The sequence below is a fragment of the Camponotus floridanus genome, unplaced genomic scaffold, assembly GCF_003227725.1.
Source record: "Camponotus floridanus strain SB8 unplaced genomic scaffold, Cflo_v7.5 scaffold34, whole genome shotgun sequence".
In the NCBI taxonomy this organism is placed as follows: domain Eukaryota; kingdom Metazoa; phylum Arthropoda; class Insecta; order Hymenoptera; family Formicidae; genus Camponotus; species Camponotus floridanus.
The window spans coordinates 303,999-322,743 of record NW_020229481.1 but is presented as its reverse complement, the minus strand read 5'-3'; the positions used below and the strand labels follow the sequence as shown (position 1 = coordinate 322,743).

Below are 18,745 nucleotides of genomic sequence, written 5' to 3'. Positions count from 1 at the left end.
GCCTTTAATGTCGAATATGTAGATAATGATTATGTCGTGTTTTCGCATGAGCCGTTGCACGTCGACGTTATAAAATTCCTTCCCCATATCGGTCTGTATATTTTTCGGACACTTTTGCTATCTCGAATTATCTCGGCGATAGCGTCAGCTGTCTCGCTTCCACCTTTACTCTTGAGTGGTACAGCCCACGCGTACTTGCTCAACGCATCGATGACAGTGAGTATGTAGTTGTAACCTCTGTTGAAACGAGAGTACGGACGCATCTCGACGATGTCGGCTTGCCACAGGTCATCGTATCCCCGCACTATAACGTGTCTTCGGGGGAAATTTTTTCTCGCCGGTGCGTGCAGTTCATTCACCAACTGCCGTTTCTCTAAACTATGTTGTTTCTTCGCTTCTTCGATTATTCCCAATCGTCGATCCATCGTTGTTTCGATTCGTCGATCAAATAAACGATACGTATCACCATGCGTTTTATTATTCGTTGTCACTCTTTAGCCGTTCACTGCCGTTCGTAGCGTTAATAGCCGTTCGTAAGCCGTTCCTTCAGTCGTTTCAATAGCCGTTCAATAGCCGTTGCTGACCCGTTCGTAGCCGTTCAATAGCCGTTCAATAACCGTTCGTAGCCGTTCACTGTCGTTTGATAGTCGTTCAATAGCCGTTCAATAGCCGTTGCTGACCGTTCGGGTCGTTTCCTCTTCGATGCTGTCACTCATGTAGTTCGATAATCCTTCGTAGCCGTTCGATAAGCCTTTGTAGCCGTTCGATAAGCGTTTGTAGCCGTTGATAAGTCTTTGTAGATGTTTAATAATTGTACAATAGCTGCTCCTAAACTGTTCGCTACAGCTCATTATAGATTGATAGCCGTTTCTGAATTAGTGTTAATCGCACGTCGAAGTTCGTTTATCGCAATCTGCAAAGCTTGCATATCCTTCTCGAACGCAATCAGCTTTTCGTCTGATTCTTTCTGTTGATTCTTCAACGTTTTAACATATTGTTCCAGGTACAGTTTGTTGACTGCATCGGTATCAGCCTCAGGTTGCGCTACACGACGAATCTTGCGCGACCTCGCGTCATAGTCCGTAGCGACGCGACACAGAGCGTTTCGACGCAAGTAACTTGTCGCCAATTTACCCAAATGATCGCTTGTGCAGATTTCTTCATTTCTCCGTTCGAATAATCCAAATTTGTTGATAGGCATTTTTTTTTTCGATGTGAGTAACGTCGATCGACTGATTAGTTTTGTCGAGACACCGTTTAATTTATAATAAGGCCAGCTTCGCGAAGTTCTTCTATGATCGACAGGATTCGTTGTCGTGAGCGTTGTGACCAGCTCGGCGCGAAGCGTCGAGCAATCGTAGGCGATCCACTAGCTCGTTGGGATCGTCCCAGTGCACGTAATCGATCTTATTGTCGGTTAGCGTCATCGCGCGAGGCGTGAATACTCCGTTCCCGTTTTTTTTCTTTTTCGATTCGATCGACATCAACGGCGCGATTATTTGTTTATACTTGTATCCCTTGTTGCTCTTTAATTGACCTTGCGCATCATATTGACGTTTATGCGCACTCGTCATCATCAATATGCTCTTATATTTTTGCATATCGTCCTCAGTGTATATGACATCGTCGGGAATTCTCTTGAAGATCAACTCGTATAATCCTGGTGTACCAATATACCTCACTTTGTCTATGATTATAGAGTCATCTTTGTCAATGGTCAAATCGTTTGTTACCGAGACGCATTCCATTCTCGTCGAAATAGACGCCGTACACGTGATCGATCGTGTTTTTTCTTTCGTCACCGCTAAGAAGAGCACCTATGTATTTTTGTCCCAGTGATCCCAAGTGTTCTCGTAACACTTCTTGACCTTCCGACGTTTGTAATCTGTTTCGAACGGATGTTTCGAGCGGGTTGCCCGTGGTTTCGAAAACTTCCTCTTGAAACAGGTTTTTTTGGGATTTTTCGAGAACTTCTTCGATCTCATCAAGTAATTTGGGTATCCTGGATTGTACGGTTCTCGTTGTCCGGACGGTGTGGAGGTTATCAGCGGTGTAGAAGTTAGCAGCGGTGTAGAGGTTAGCAGCGGTTCATCCAATGTACGCGGCGTCAATAAACGTTTAGCCTTCAATCGTTTCCTCTTTTTCGGTGTCGCATCCTCCTCCTCCTCCTCCTCATCCTCCTCCTCTTTCTCCTTATACCGCTTGATGGGTAATGTTTTAATTATAGCGCCAGTGTTACTCTCCGGCTCATTTTTCATCGCGATAAAGCTAGAGTTGTCGGCGATTTTTTGTAGTGGCTCGATAATAGGTCTAAAATGGGTCTTGACCGCGATATCGTCGTCGATCTTACCGGTCTTTAAAGCGCGATGTTTCTTGCGGATCGATTCGCTCGTTTTCTCAATCTCCTTCGCAATCTTTTCACGCTCACGAATATTATCGCTTTCAGCCATGTTGACGGAATGTCGAGCGTTTCACCCTTCTCGACAAAATGTTGGCAGCGACTAATCGTTTTGCGGTATCGCGAACACGTTAAATCCTTTTCTGTATCGCCCGTTCGTAAGCGAGCTGTCCTTATCTATCACTAGGAATCCATACTTTTGTTGCCAACAAGTACGACATAATTCACTGAAATCCTCGTACGACATGTCGGTATTCACATGATCGTTGTACACGTGTTTCAAGTTGGTACCATCCTGTTTAAACAAGATCAGCAGGTTCGCGTTGTCGCGTATAAGATGTTTTGGTATTCTCGCGTACGTCTGACAAAGATAGAAGCAGTCGACGTTCGAGTGACGACCCATTGAGAAGTACTCTCTTATCGTATCTTGCTTGTCGCATGCCACGTCATCGAAGACGAAAATCGAGTTTGGATGTGCCTCGCTCGGTGGAATGACGTCACTGTTATTCGAGAACGTAAAGTAGCCGATTTCGTCGATCGGCGTCAACAAATTCTCTAGATATTGATATTTTGGCTGTTGCAACGATTTCGAATACACGTACACATTCTCGAAACGTACACCGTGCGGACTTTCCAGTAGACTTATCAGAACGTTGGTTTTACCACAATTCGAGGGTCCGCATATGATCGCGCGTATAGTAGTCGGTAGCATCGTACCGTGCCTGCGCATCTCCGCGTTGTCCCCATTAATCGTAATCTGCTATCGCAATTTCTCACGTAAATCGTCAAAGGTTGTCGTACGAATCTCATTTTTTTCAACACTGTTGATTGGATCGAACGCCTGCCTATTTATAGGTGCGCGAAATCACGAGTCGCTCAGTAAAGAAAAAATGTTCATTCTGCTATCAAGTCCTTCCGACATTTGCGATTTGAGCGTCGAACAGCTACAATTTGTGTCGAAAGCAGTTCTGTTGCGAATGTGCGGCGATCACGTTCACTACATGTGGGACAAGCTTCCAGAATATATAAAGGCGGATCCGGAGGTTCAGACGTATCGTCGCTGTTACAAACACTACAATCAGCCGTGGCAGGAAACGCACATCGACGGTCCGGCGCCATTGATAAAGAATTGCAGCGAATGTCAACGAAAATAGGTAGAGGCCTATTAAATCACGCGATAAACGCACTTCCGATCGAATTACATATTCCCGGCTATCAGTTTTGCGGGCCAGGTACACGATTGGAGAAGCGATTAGCCAGAGGTGATCGAGGTATAAATCCATTGGACGCTGCGTGTCGCGAACACGATATAGCATACTCTCGAAGCAACGATCTCACCGAGAGACACGCTGCGGATAGGATACTCGCCGAAAAAGCGCGGAATCGCATCGTTGCGAGAGATTCGACTCTTGGTGAGAGAGCTGCAGCTACAGCTGTCTGGACAGCGATGAAAGCTAAGACGAAGCTCGGTATGGGTCTGAAGACAACGAAGACGAAGAAAAGAACGGCGAAGAAACGGATACTTCCGGTAGCGAAATGCGGCGGCATATTGCCGATTCTACCAATGTTGGGAGCGCTCGGATCCCTGATCGGTGGAGCGGCTGGTGTAGCGAAGGTGGTGAACGACAGAAAAGCCGCGCAACGTCAGTTGCAGGAGATGCTACGTCACAATCGCGCCATGGAAGGTCATGGATTATATCTCGCTCCTTACAAACACGGACGAGGAGCCTCACCGAGAAAAAAAAAAACGTCAAAGAGACGCTAAAAATGCCGCAGGGTGCAACTACCAACATACAATTGCTGCAACTAGCAAAACGTATGCGCATTCCATATTTTAGAGGTGTTTTCATGCGCAACTCTTTACCGATCGGTTGTATTTATCAAAACGAGAGCGGCATCGTAAATTTGGATAGCGTCGAAGGACCAGGTACTCATTGGGTAGCGTACGCAAAGAGGGGAAATCGCGTTATATATTTCGACAGTTTCGGCAATCTTCGACCACCGAATGAACTGGTGCGATATTTCGGACGAAACGTAACGAAGATACAGTACAATTACACACCTGTTCAAACTTACGATCAGAGCATCTGTGGACAATTGTGCTTGCAGTTTCTTCGAACGGTCGATGCGTGCGAATTTAAAGACTGATATTGCGCTATTTAACTCAGTATTCGTTAAACAGTTTTGCCGACATGTCTATGACATTCACATTGAGTGGGAAGAGTAGCGTTCTCACGGCAAACTTCTTTCCCGCCGTAGATTTGGATGACGATGCATACGAACTCGGTCTAACGGATTTTGAGACTTATCACACGATACCGAATGTGAATTCCTCGAATAATAAATTTTACTTTGGCAAAGACGACACGGAAATTACGATTCCCGAGGGATCGTATGAGTTGCGAGATATACATGAATTTTTGAAACGTGAAATTTCACGGCAACATCGCGTCAATGAAGATGACGAATATCCGATAGTGTTCAGCACTAATTACAATATGAAACACATTGACGACGGTGTCAATGAAGATGACAACGGTGTCAATGAAGATGACGAATATCCGATAGTGTTCCGCACTAATTACAATACGATGAGGAGCGAGATCAAATGCGCATACAGATTAAACTTTAGCAAACCCGGCAACATTGGATCGCTGCTAGGATTCTCGAATCGTATTCTCGAGTCGGGAAAATGGTACGAATCGAACATGCCGATTAACATTATCAACGTTAATATTATCCGCGTAGAATGTAACGTGACCGCGGGTGCGTACAACAACGGCAAACTCGTTCATACGATACATGAATTTTCACCGAGGGTACCGCCGGGATATAAGATATCGGAAACGCCAGCGCAGATCATTTACCTGCCGATCATCGCGCGGAGCATTACGGATTTAACGTTACGCGTTGTCGACCAAAACGGACGATTGCTCGATTTTCGAGGAGAAGAGATCACCGTAAGATTGCACGTACGACGGTTGCAGCGATAACGTACGTATGCGACGTATGAGATGCTCGTGTTGAACGGATCGAAAGACGTGAGAGATAATACAATCTTTACGAAATCAGTGACACCAACAACAACAACAACAACAACATCGACGTTCGCTAATATCCAATCATCTGAGAAAAAGAAACTCAACACATCGAACGTTGCGTTTTTGCAATCTTTGGGATTCGCGGTGCGAAACAGCTGAACGATGACCGATATCCTCAACATCGGTGACGAACCTATCTTTGACGATCGTATCGTCAAGATCGAGACTCACACGTACAACCCGTTCGCCAATACAACGTTCGGACACAATGACGAGATAAGAATACCCATACAACAACAGGATCTGTATACGCTGCCGCATGAGAGTTTCCTATACATCGAGGGAAAACTAACGAAAAACAAACCACCAGCTGAAGGAGAAAATGAAGTGATACTGGGAAATAATTTCGTCGCATTCATGTTCGATGAGATTCGATACGAACTCGACGGTGTTGAGATTGATCGCAATAGAAACGTAGGAATAACTACTGCGCTCAAAAACTATGTAACAGTATCATCCGGTAGAGAGATGATTTTGAAAAATGCTGGCTGGGAGCCGTTTACCTACACGCATGGACATTTCAATTTTTGCGTACCGCTCTACATGTTGCTGGGATTTTGCGAGGATTACAAACGCGTGGTGATTAACGCTCGTCACGAATTGATCTTGATACGATCGCGCAACGACAACAATTGTCTGCATGGAAGTTCGGCGCAAGAGCCTGTGATCGACATATTCAAGATACAATGGCGAATGCCTCACGTGCTGTTGAGCGAAATCAAAAAGTTGTCGATGCTGCGTGCTCTGGAAAGCGGACGATATCTCAGCATGGCTTTTCGCTCATGGGATCTGTACGAGTATCCGCTATTGCAGCTTACAACCAAGCATTCGTGGGCCATTAAGACTGCGACTCAGCTGGAGAAACCACGATACGTTATCTTCGCTCTGCAGACAGGTCGGAAGAATGTCATGTCTAAGGATGTGAGTCGATTCGACGACTGCAAATTGATCAACGTGAAACTCTATCTGAATTCGGAATATTATCCGTATGACGATATGAATCTGGATTTAGATAAAAGCAGATATGCCATTCTATATGATACGTACGCACGCTTCTGCAAGAATTATTACGGACACGAGTATTTCGAGCCGAGTCTCGACATCCTGAAGTTTATGCAACACGGTCCGTTCGTGATTATCGATTGTTCTCGACAAAACGAATCGGTTAAGAGCGCAACTGTGGATGTGAGATTGGAATTCGAGTGTAAGGAGAATGTGCCGCCGAATACCACTGCGTACTGTCTCATCATACACGATCGCATGATCCAATACAATCCGTTGACCAACGTTGTACGCAAAATCACCTAGGCGATAACATCGACACAAGAGAGAGGGGGAAGAGGAGCATGATATAAATCAAAGTCTTGCGAGATGGTTTTAGAGTTTTGTCATTCCTCTCGACTGGCGTATCGAAGAGAGAGATAGAGATCTCATCATGTCCGTACCAACGTTTGTGGATCTGCAAGGATTTATCATTGGGAAAAATTTTGTCGTGAAGGAAGCGGCAGTCTTGAGAAAGGGATACGTTCTATCGCATTACTTTTTCGCAAGTCCCGTACCGTGGCACACGCTTACAAAATCTGAGCGATGTCAAGTCTCATGGCTGATTAGAAATCATCACGGATTACAATGGGAAGACGGAAACATTCCGTATGGCTTGGCTCAGCGTGCGATTACAACAGCTGTCGTTGGTACGATACACGAAGAAGAAGAAGAAGAATCGTCTGTCGTATACGTTAAAGGACTTGAAAAGCGAAAATGGTTGACCGATATACTAGACGATGCGGGAAATGGCTATATTATTATTGAAACCTTGGATGCAGATTACGAAGATATTGATGCTTTAAATAAATTAGATATTATCAATAGTATGCGATGTGGAAAACATGTTAAGAATTGCGCATTACAAAATGTATTTAAAATATTTAACTGGTGGTCGCAACGCCAGAAAAAATTGCAAGAAAATAAAACAAATATGTAAACATTAATATGTGTTTTATCTCTTATTTCCTCCTCCCTAGACCTTTCCTTGCGTTTCTAAGAATATTTTATCTGAGCGTTATTTCACCCTTCTCCTAAAATTCAAAGCGTTAGAAGCATTGATCCCCCCCCCACTACATCATACTTTTGGAAGATGAGCGTCACGTATAACCGGTTAATTCCTGTACGATCAGTCTCGCGTTAACCGCTCATGGTTCACTTTTCATAACCTTCAAAGAAATGTACTACGTCGAAAGAAGCAGTAGCGGCAGCGACGTCAGAAGACGCGTGAATAATAATTACGTGCCGAGTCGTAATAAAACTTCGTTTGAGAACAAATGTGACGAGTAAGTTTCATTTGACTTTTTTCTATTTTTATAATTTTATTATTATTACTATTATTTAATTTTAATTTTTCTATAGCATTTCGTTGGAGCGTCGTGCGACTCGTATACTAGGTAGACGATACGCATTGACAGCTACGGAATTCAAATTCCTCGAAATTGGTATCAACGTGGGTCCACCGAGTTACATGGAGATTGCCATAGGAGATCATCGAGGAAAGGAACTGATATTATCTCTCGAAACATGGAAAGGACTCTACGAGCAGCGTCGCAATATTCAAAATTTACTTCGGAACGACTCTAAAGATGACTACAATTTTATAAGCGTTGGACCGCTAACAGTGAGAGTTCGTACGATTAACGACGTCAAACTCATAAGTCTCGAAACTTCGGATGTACGCATGATGATGGTCGAATCGACGTTACATCGTATGTTCGATCTCGATCAATGCATAGATGCAACTTTTGATCGATTAGATAAAATTATCCAAACAGTTGATGTTAAATTTACACAATTCTGCAATATCGCGTCCACTGTAACGGATCCGAAAGAAGTATCATATGTAATACGCGCGAGTGATGTTTTCAACAAGCATGAACTCGTCGATTGCGAGCTGGCATCTTTAGCTTTTAATTCTTAATATGTAAGACAAAAATTATATTTGTATACTAAATATATAAACAGAATAAATAGTTATAAATCTATATCATGGTGTACTTTCTTTGCGTTTGGCGCGCTCTCCCGTCCCAGCTTTCATGCATAGCTCCTTGCGAGAGAATTATCATGAGAGAGCAAACACTAGGAAAGAAAGAAAGAGACAGAAGAAGTGATACGGTGCACGTGAGAGAAGAGATATCACACAATGAAAATATTTTTGATAATTTAATATAATTTTTTAATAGTTTTCTTATAATTTAGTAATAAATGGAGCAATGAAAAGAGAGGGAGAGAGGAATTTGGAAAATAAATAAGATTTTTTATATTAATTAATTTTTAATAAAATAAAATAAAATGTGTATTATATACATAGTGTGCAAAAGAATTTAAAATATACAAAATATAAATGTGTATTATATACATAGTGTGCAAAAGAAATTTTAAAGAATTTAAAATATAAATGTGTATTATATACATAGTGTGCAAAAGAAATTTTAAAGAATTTAAAATATAAATGTGTATTATATACATAGTGTGCAAAATGAAATTTTAAAGAATTTAAAATACGTAATATATACAATTATATAATACAATTATAAAAGTATAAAAAAGAATACAAAAAATATAAAATGAATAATATATAATTGAATATATAATATATAATATAATAGGAGGGCGATGGCAACGACGATATGGTGGTGGTGGTGGTGTCGATGAGAGGCGATGGTGGGGCGGCGATGAGAGGCGATGGTGGGGCGGCCGGTGGAAGAGTGGTGACTCTTTCTGCACATAAAAAAAAATTTAATTAATTATTTGAATAATTTGATAATAAATACCTACACATGCGACCTACCTCCAATTATTGATCAGAATCCGAATCAGAATCATAACTGATCATATATTCAAGATAGTTATGCTGATGGATTCCTCGCATCCTTTCGGAACACGCTTCTCGATTTCCGCCTGGCAAACAGCAATCTCGGCAAATGGTTGCCTCTAATTTGTTCCTCTTTCTAATTCGTATATCCCTCTTTCTAATCTTTATATACGATTTTAGATGGGAGGTCGCGATTGGAGAATTTCTTCCGCCAAGTTCACGATTTCTTAAATATTCCACCACCGACATGTTCATTAATTTTTTATTCCGTTGCTCGCACACTTTAGTCTTATTCACTTTTTTAATGTTTTTTTTCACAACGTGCATTGTGGACACTTTTTTAATGTTTTTTCACGTGCATTGTGGACACATATTGCACGGAAATGTTAGATATAACGGATCTCTGCAATTAGAACAGTATCGTCCATCCGTTGCATCCAATGTCTGAATCACATGTTTTCGTACGGCATACATCTCTATGGGGTCTACACCTTGCAGCCTAATCATACAGGACGCACATACTGCTAAAGCGCCGCCAGTCGAGTAATAAAAGGATATCGTGCAATATTTTTTTCGTCCGCTTAATGCATTAATTTCTGCGATAGATACTATTTTTGATCTGACTAGTGCAGAGTCACTATCCTCACTGCAGTCACTAATACAGTCACTGTCGGACGACAACACGCGATCTTCGTCTTCGTTTTCCATTTGATGTATTATCACACAATATATATATCACAGAAGACTAACAGAACACTATCTTTTTTCTGACAAAACACTTTCCGAGAGAACACTATTTTTTGCTACCGACGTGTCGATGCGTTTTCAAATGATGTACTATGATCTGCTGCGCTTCGATCCTTCTTATATTCGACCAACAAGCTTTCAGAGACTGTTGGGGGTTGACACGAAAGAAAATTTTCTTGCAAATGTACCTAGGATCGTAGAAAAAATGCGCTATTATATTACACAGATTGCTTGAAAAGGTTGGACTGAAATATCTCAAAAATGTAAGTTTATGAAATAAAGTCATAAAAATATGTATAAGAGTAAAAAAAAAAAAAAAGAGTATAAAAGGTTTTCTATAGTATCCCATTTGCAAGAAAATTTTCTTTGTGTCCCCCGATAATCTCTGAAAGCTTGTCCGCTTAATCTCTATTGTTTATACGTCGAACGGGAAAAAAAACCTGGAATTATCTATTACGGGTGTACCTCGAGAGTACAAAGCAGCCGAACATCGGCGCTGATATGTAAACGAGGGAGACACCTCCGATTAGTCAATCAAAGCCAATTGTGTCCAATTGTATTGTGTCTAATCGAGTAATCCCCAGACAAAGCAGCCGATCATTAGCGCTATTAAAATTTTTCCTTAAAAAATAAAATTTTTCCTTAAAAAATAAAATAAAATACAATAAAATAAAAGAACAATAAAAAGGATTAGGTCCGCAAAATCTTTTTCAAAATATAATAAAATACAATAAAATAAAATAAAAGAACAATAAAAAAGATTAGGTCCCCAAAATCTTTTTCAAAATATAATAAAATACAATAAAATATAAGAACAATAAAAAGGATTAGACCCAAAAAAGGATTAGACCCAAAAAAGGATTAGGCCTAATCCTTTTCAAAAGAATACCGCTCTTTTGTTTATGCTTGTCATTAACGTGACCCCCCCCCAACCCCCGCGTGACGTCATACCCCCGCTCCGCTGAGATCCCCTCGCACCTCACCTCCCTCAGAGGACCTGGGTTAGAACCGGCCTACTACATCTACTGACAGATAAAGTAGAAAAATTATTTTTAAATTTTATCTATCTCAAAATTATCTAGAAAAACAAAAAATAGATGAAGATGATTTTTAGTTATTTGTCGCATATGAATTACGTAAAAGAACTGAAAAAATATATAAAGTTAAATCTTTATCCATATAATAAATCGTCATTAGATCCTCTATGAATATATTCATTTTGCCATGTAACTGCACCTGCAGGTGATAATAAGTATTTAGTTAAAGTATCTCGTTGTTCATATGCTTCACGGGTTGCTCTGTGTGCTCTGGTAGGTCTTATATTTTCAAGATAAGATGATTCATTTCTCCAAGTACCAGGTATTATTCTTCCTATATCATTATCATGATCGATAAAGTTTGGTGGACAATATGTTTGTTCATTTAATGTTTTTTTTGCATTTTCTGTCATTAAAAAGTTGTGCAAAATTACACATGCCATAACTAATCGATCCACTGTTGATGGATAAGCACATATTGGGCGACGAAATATTCGCCATCGTGATACTAAGATGCCGAAAGTGTTTTCGATTACACGTCTGGCACGCGATAAACGATAATTAAATATACTCTTATTATCGCTTAAACATCGACCAGAATATGGACGCATAACGTTTTTATGCAGTTGAAAAGCTTCATCAGCAACGACAAAATAAGGCAATTCTATATTACATCCAGGTAATTTTTTTGTTTCATGCGATATATTAAGCGTTTGATCATACAGTGCTTTGCCAAATAATGATTTTGATAATACTCCGGCATCACAGTCACTGCCAAAAGCACCTATGTCTATTACAGAAAATTTGTATTCATGATCACATATTGCCATAAGCACAATACTAAACGTTTTTTTATAATTAAAATATACACTACCAGATTTAGGTGGTGCTTGTATCTGAATATGTTTACCATCCATTGCATCGATTGTATTTGGAAAATTCCAGTCTTGCCAAAAACCTGTGCTTATATTTTTCCATTCATTAATTGTTGGTAAATTAAGATATTCAGTGCTAAGCTCATTAGCAATTATTTCACATGTTTCTCGTATTATAAAATGTGCTGTTGATACACCAATACGATAAGCTAATGCTAATGAAGTCATCTGGTCACCTGTTGCAAGATATCTGAGTGTAATTATTAGACGTTGCTCTGGAGGCAATGCTCGCCAATTACATTTTTCTAAATGTTTTCGTATTTTATTTAACAATAAGTTAAATGTATCCTCGTCCATACGAGTATAACGAAAAAACATATCTTTATCATCTTTTAATTCTTGAAAAAGATGCGCAAAATCTCCTTGGTATTTTCTCATATTATTTATAGGACGCACCATCTTCTTTTATGTTTATTTTTTTTTAAAAAACGACGTTTTCTAATTAAAATATAAGTTAATAAAGTATGTATTATCTCCATCGACATATACGCTGATCTTTACTGTTGTATTATAGAAGTCTGTCGCGAAACGAGGCAAATATTTTATTCTTTCATAATAAACTATAGTATAATAACACCGGCGATTGTGTTCCGAAATTCATTGCCAATTGCCAATATTGACAATGAATTTCGGAACGCAGCTTTATGATTGGTCGATTTCTCTATATATTATGCTTATGCAAGTTTATCTAGATAAGCTTTTATTATGGTTATGATTATGTATATGCTTATGTCTTATGCAAGTTTGTCTGGATAGGCCCTAAGCTACGTCGTTCGTCGATATTCGGTTAATGCAGATAAAAATCTGTACGAAACTGTCATACTGTCGTCTAGTCGTAAAAAGACAGAATGCCAGCGAAAATACGAACAGCACACTGCCAACAATGGAAGTAGATCTGTGCCGGTGTCGATCATTGGCGCACTGGCGTATGCACACTATGGCAAGCGCACATGTCCGTGTAGCCTCGGGCGGCTGAGCAAGTACCATATATGAACATGTTCCCATGTTTCACTGAGGCTGCATTCGGTTTAGACACTCACACACTGAAAGTATCATTCTATCTTTCTTTGATAACAAATATTGATTCTTTGTAACAAATAATAAAGATTGAATGATGTTTTCAACGCGTGAAAACAAAAGTCTAGATGATCACAACCATAAACGTATATACCATAATCATAAACGTAATAGACTTCGCGTTCGACTCAAGAGACACAAAAAATTACAGAAATCTATTTTTCTTTAACGTAAAATGAGTAAAGCGTCGTCTACAATAGCAGTAGGATTAATCAATTAAAGCTGTAACTCAATAAATTGACCAATCACAGTCGAGCATTCTCTTAATGCTTGATTGGTTAATTCCTTAAGTTATAGCTTTAATCGATTAATCCTACTGCCATTGTAGACGACGTGTAATAAAACGATAGAATGATGCTTACAGCGCGTAATTCAAAGAGAACATATTGCAGGCACAAGTTACGTTCTATATTTAACGACTGAAATGCGAAATTATTTTATCTTGTGAAATTATGTTATTCTTATCTTTCATGGAAAGTTAAACAAAGACAGATAATGTTCATTAGCGTTGCGATCATAACGTGTTTTATATAGTATATGTGAGCCTTAGTATAGACTTCATTCCATAGATAAAATAATTTCGCGTTACAATCGTCATTAAATAGAAAGTAATCTATGGCTGCGTTCCCTTTGAATATTGACGTGTTCTAAGCATCATTCTATCTTTGATACTCATTATTATACATATGTAGAAAACAAATATGTAGAATGTTTACAGTGAGCGTTTACAGAAAACATGTTCTAAGATTGCTGTATTTATAAAAATAAGAATAGAGTAAATGAGAGAGAGAGAGAGAGAGAGAGAAAGAGATAATAAAATATAAAAATAGAAAGATACAGCAGATAGCACAGAAAGGCCAAAAGACATCTTAAATGTAACACAATAAGATATCTTTAAGACATCTTTTAGATGTGATTTTCATCGCCCGATAAAAGGAATTAAAAGAGAATATATATAGACCTCTATGGCCTTGTAAATAATACGCAAGATTAGATAAAGATACAAGAGGACCGTGCAATAATGTTCTTTTTTTTTCCTCTCTTACACACTTATGGATTAGCAACGACTCGTGTACTATATTCTTATAGTTCTATAATTGTATCAGAACAGTAGCAAAAATGTAGATACCTTTCTCATCTTGTGTGAAAATTATTATTAAAAAATATATGAAAAAACTGGAATATATGAATAACGGGATATTTATAAAGATAAAAAAAACTTTAGTATTTGGCAGTTGTCACATAATAAAATAGATTTCAGAATTATTCTGATATTATTCAATTTGTGTTCCGGCAGGATCAAAAACGTCTTATGGCTGTCCAGAGTAAGAGCTATCTGTAAGATTATTTTCTACTCAAGATTAAAATAGGATGGTTTGAGAATATTCTGTCATAACAGTAATACAAATAGATAAAGCGCGCTTTCTATATAACATCCCATAGATATAATCGACAAATTTGAAAGCAAAATCATCTCTTATAATAGATGTCTCATTATTCTTTTCCTTTTACATATTTTTTGAACGTTTTATAGTTGTGCATAAGAGCTAAAAATAAGAATTTGTTTTTTGATCTTGTATAAGATTAATATAGGATCTAAATAAATTGGTATATAATTCGGCTCTATGTATTTTAAACAACATAATAATTTAGTATCGAGCACTAAGAGCCCATAAACGCGGATGGCAATGCGTAAATTTTTACGAACATTAATTGTTCGCGAAAAAATTTTATAAGACATATGCACATATGCCAGGTTTTTTCGCGAACAATTAATGTTCGTAAAAATTTACGCATTGCCATCCGCGTTTATGGGCTCTTAGTGCTCGATACTAAATTATTATGTTGTTTAAAATACATAGAGCCGAATTATATACCAATTTATTTAGAACTACACGTTGAGCTAATTATCGTGTTCTCATTATTTCCACCGATTAATAAGAACGTACAGGAGAAGTATCGGTGTGGGGCTGAATAGCTCAATGGTAAGAGCAGTCGCCCGGCAAGCGAAAGACTCGGGTTCGATTCCCGATTCAGCGACTTCGCCCCGGTATTTTTCCTGTCTACATCTCTCCAGGGGGGTAAAAGGGGTTGTTATAGAAGTCTCAAACCAAGAGAATCTATAACCTGGCATATGTGCATATGTCTTATAAAATTTTTTCGCGAACAATTAATGTTCGTAAAAATTTACGCATTGCCATCCGCGTTTATGGGCTCTTAGTGCTCGATATTAAATTATTATGTTGTTTAATATAGGATATTTTGAGGGTAACCTGTCATAACTTACAATTAGGCGAGCAAGTGCACTTACTATAGGACATTACATAAATATACAAATCAACAAATTCGAATTTATCTCTCATATAGTCATCATTATTCTTTATCTCATAATTTTTTTTCTCACATATTTTTTAAACATCTTATATAGCTGTCTATAGAAGCTATTATCAGTAAGATCTATTTAAGATTAATATAGGATAGTTTCAGGATACCTTATAATAACAGTTTATATATTATAGACGAGATATTATAGACATCAACGCATGCTATCTTGAAAAAAAGCGTTTAATTCACGTTAGTACGTCGTATAGGCATGCGTTATTCGGATTAAAAGCATTTATTTCTAGTTAGTTCAGTAGTTTGCATCATCGCATGCTATTTTGAAAAAAAGCGTTTAATTCTAGTTTGTACGTCGTATAGGCGTGCTTTATTCGGATTAAAAGCATTCATTTCTAGTTAGTTCAGTAGTTCGCATCATCGCATGCTATCTTGAACAAAAGCGTTTAATTCTAGTTTGTACGTTGTATAGGCGTGCGTTATTCGGATTAAAAGCATTCATTTCTAGTTAGTTCAGTAGTTCGCATCATCGCATGCTATCTTGAAAAAAAGCGTTTAATTCTAGTTTGTACGTTGTATAGGCGTGCGTTATTCGGAAAGAAAGCATTCATTTCTAGTTAGTTCAGTAGTTCGCATTATCGCATGCTATCTTGAAAAAAAGCGTTTAATTCACGTTAGTACGTCGTATAGGCGTGCGTTATTCGGATTAAATGCATTCATTTCTAATTAGTTCAGTAGCTTGCATCATCGCATGATATTTTGAAAAAAAGCGTTTAATTCTAGGTTGTACGTTCTATAGGCGTGCGTTATTCGGATTAAAAACATTCATTTCTAGTTAGTTCAGTAGTTCGCATCATCGCATGCTGTCTTGAAAAAAAGCGTTTAATTCTAGTTTGTACGTCGTATAGGCATGCTTTATTCGGATTAAAAGCATTTATTTCTAGTTAGTTCAGTAGTTCGCATCATCGCATGCTATTTTGAAAAAAAGCGTTTAATTCTAGTTTGTACGTTGTATAGACGTGCGTTATTCGAATTAAAAGCATTCATTTCTAGTTAATTCAGTAGTTCGCATTATCGCATGCTATCTTGAAAAAAAGCGTTTAATTCTAGTTTGTACTTTGTATAAGTGTGCGTTATTCGGATTAAAAGCATTCATTTCTAGTTAGTTCAGTAGTTCGCATCATCGCATGTTATCTTGAAAAAAAGCGTTTATTTCGCGTTTGTACGTCGCATGGGCGTGCGCTATCCGTAAAAAAAGCATTTATTTCTAGTTAGTTCAGTAGTTCGCATCATCGCATGCTATTTTGAAAAAAAGCGTTCAATTCTCGATTGTACGTCCTATAGGCATGCGTTATGCGGAAAAACAGCATTCATTTCTAGATAGTTCAGTAGGTCGCATCATCGCAAGCTACTGAACTAACTAGAAATAAATGCTTTTTTTCCGAATTACGCACGCCTATACGACGTACAAATGAGAAATAAACGCTTTTTTTCAAGATAGCATGCGATGATGCGAACTACTGAACTATCTAGAAATGATTGCTTTTTTCCGCATAACGCACGCCTATACGACGTACAAACGAGAAATAAACGCTTTTTTCCAAGATAGCATGCGATGATGCAAACTACTGAATTAACTAGAAATAAATGCTTTTTTCCGAATAACGAACGCCTATACAATGTATAAACGAGAATTCAACGTTTTTTTTCAAGATAGCATGCGATGATGCGAACAACTTTAATAACTAGAAATAAATGCTTTTTTTACGGATAGCGCACGCCTATGCGACGTACAAACGAGAAATAAACTCTTTTTTTCAAGATAGCAAGCAATGATGCGAACTACTGAACTAACCAGAAATTAACGCTTTTTCTCAAGATAGAATGCAATGATACAAACAACTTAAATAACTAGAAATGCTTTTTTACGCACAGCGCACGCCTATGCGACGTACGAACGAGAAATAAACGCTTTTTTTATGAATAGCGCACGCCTATGCAACGTACAAACGAGAAATAAATGCTTTTTTTCAAGATATCATGAGATGATGCGAACGACTGAATTAATTAGAAATAACCGCTATTTCACCGGATAACGAACGACTATGAGACGTAAAATCGAGAAATAAATCCATTTTTTCCGGATAGCGTGTGACGATGCGAACTACTGAACTATTGTAACTAGAAATAAATGCTTTTTTTCCGAATAACGCACGCTTATGCGACGTACAAACGAATAATAAACGTTTTTTTTTTTTCAAGATAGCATTTGATGATGCGAATTACTGAACTAACTAGAAATAAACGCTTTTTTTACGGATAGCGCACGCCAATGCGACGTACAAACGAGAAATAAACGCTTTATTTCAAGATATCATGCGATGATGCGAACTACTCAACTAACTAGAATTAAATGCTTTTTATCTGAATAACGCACGCCTATACGACGTACAAACGAGAATTAAACGCTTTTTTTCAAGATAGCATGCGATGATGCGGACTACTAAACTAACTAGAAATAAACGCTTTTTTCACGGAAAGCACACGCTTATGCGACGTACAAACGCGAGATGTAAACGAGAAATAAACGACCTCCGCGCGGCACGCGACGCACCAAGTCCGTTCACGGCGGTACCTACGACGCGGAGCCGGGCGGTAACTACGACGAGTGGCTGGGCGGTACCTACGACGCGTAGCCGGGCGGTACCTACGACGCGTGGCCGGGCGGTATCTACGAGAGAGCTGTCGGGCGGCACCTAGGGCCTCCGCGCGGCTCGCGGCGCACCAAGTCCGTTCTCGGCGATACTTACGACGTATAGCCTGGCGATATCTTTACGAGAGAGCGGTCAAGCGGCACATACGATATCCGCACGGCTCGCGACGCTCCAAGTCCGTTCTCGGCGGTACCTACGTCGCGTAGCCCGTCGCTACCTACGAGTGGTATCTCGGATGGTTTCTATGGCCTCCGCTCGGCTCGCGATGCACCTAGTCCGTTCTAGGCGGTACCTACGACGCGTAGCCGGGCAGTTACTACGACACGTGGCCGGGCGGTACCTACAAGAGAACGGTCGATCGGCACCTACGGCCTCCGCGCGGCTCACGACGAACCATGTCCGTTCTCGGCGGTACCTACGACGCATAGCGTAAGGTTCGTCTGCATGGCCGTAGCATAAGGTTGTAAGGCGTAAAACTCAAGAAATTGATCAATCACAGTCGAGTATTATCTTAATATTTGACTGTGATTGGTCAATTTC

At 39.2% G+C, this 18,745-nt stretch overlaps 1 protein-coding gene across 1 annotated transcript; it reads right to left on the bottom strand.

Moving 5' to 3' along the window:
• Positions 1 to 11,276: 11,276 nt before the first annotated feature.
• LOC112638639 (protein ALP1-like) lies at positions 11,277 to 12,259 on the bottom strand. The gene is made up of 2 exons (XM_025410717.1): positions 12,017 to 12,259; positions 11,277 to 11,932 (listed from the first exon to the last, which is right to left on the bottom strand). Exons 1-2 carry the CDS (start codon positions 12,243 to 12,245, stop codon positions 11,277 to 11,279), a joined length of 885 nt encoding a protein of 294 aa, XP_025266502.1. The 5' UTR covers positions 12,246 to 12,259.
• Between the last annotated feature and the right edge of the window lie 6,486 nt (positions 12,260 to 18,745).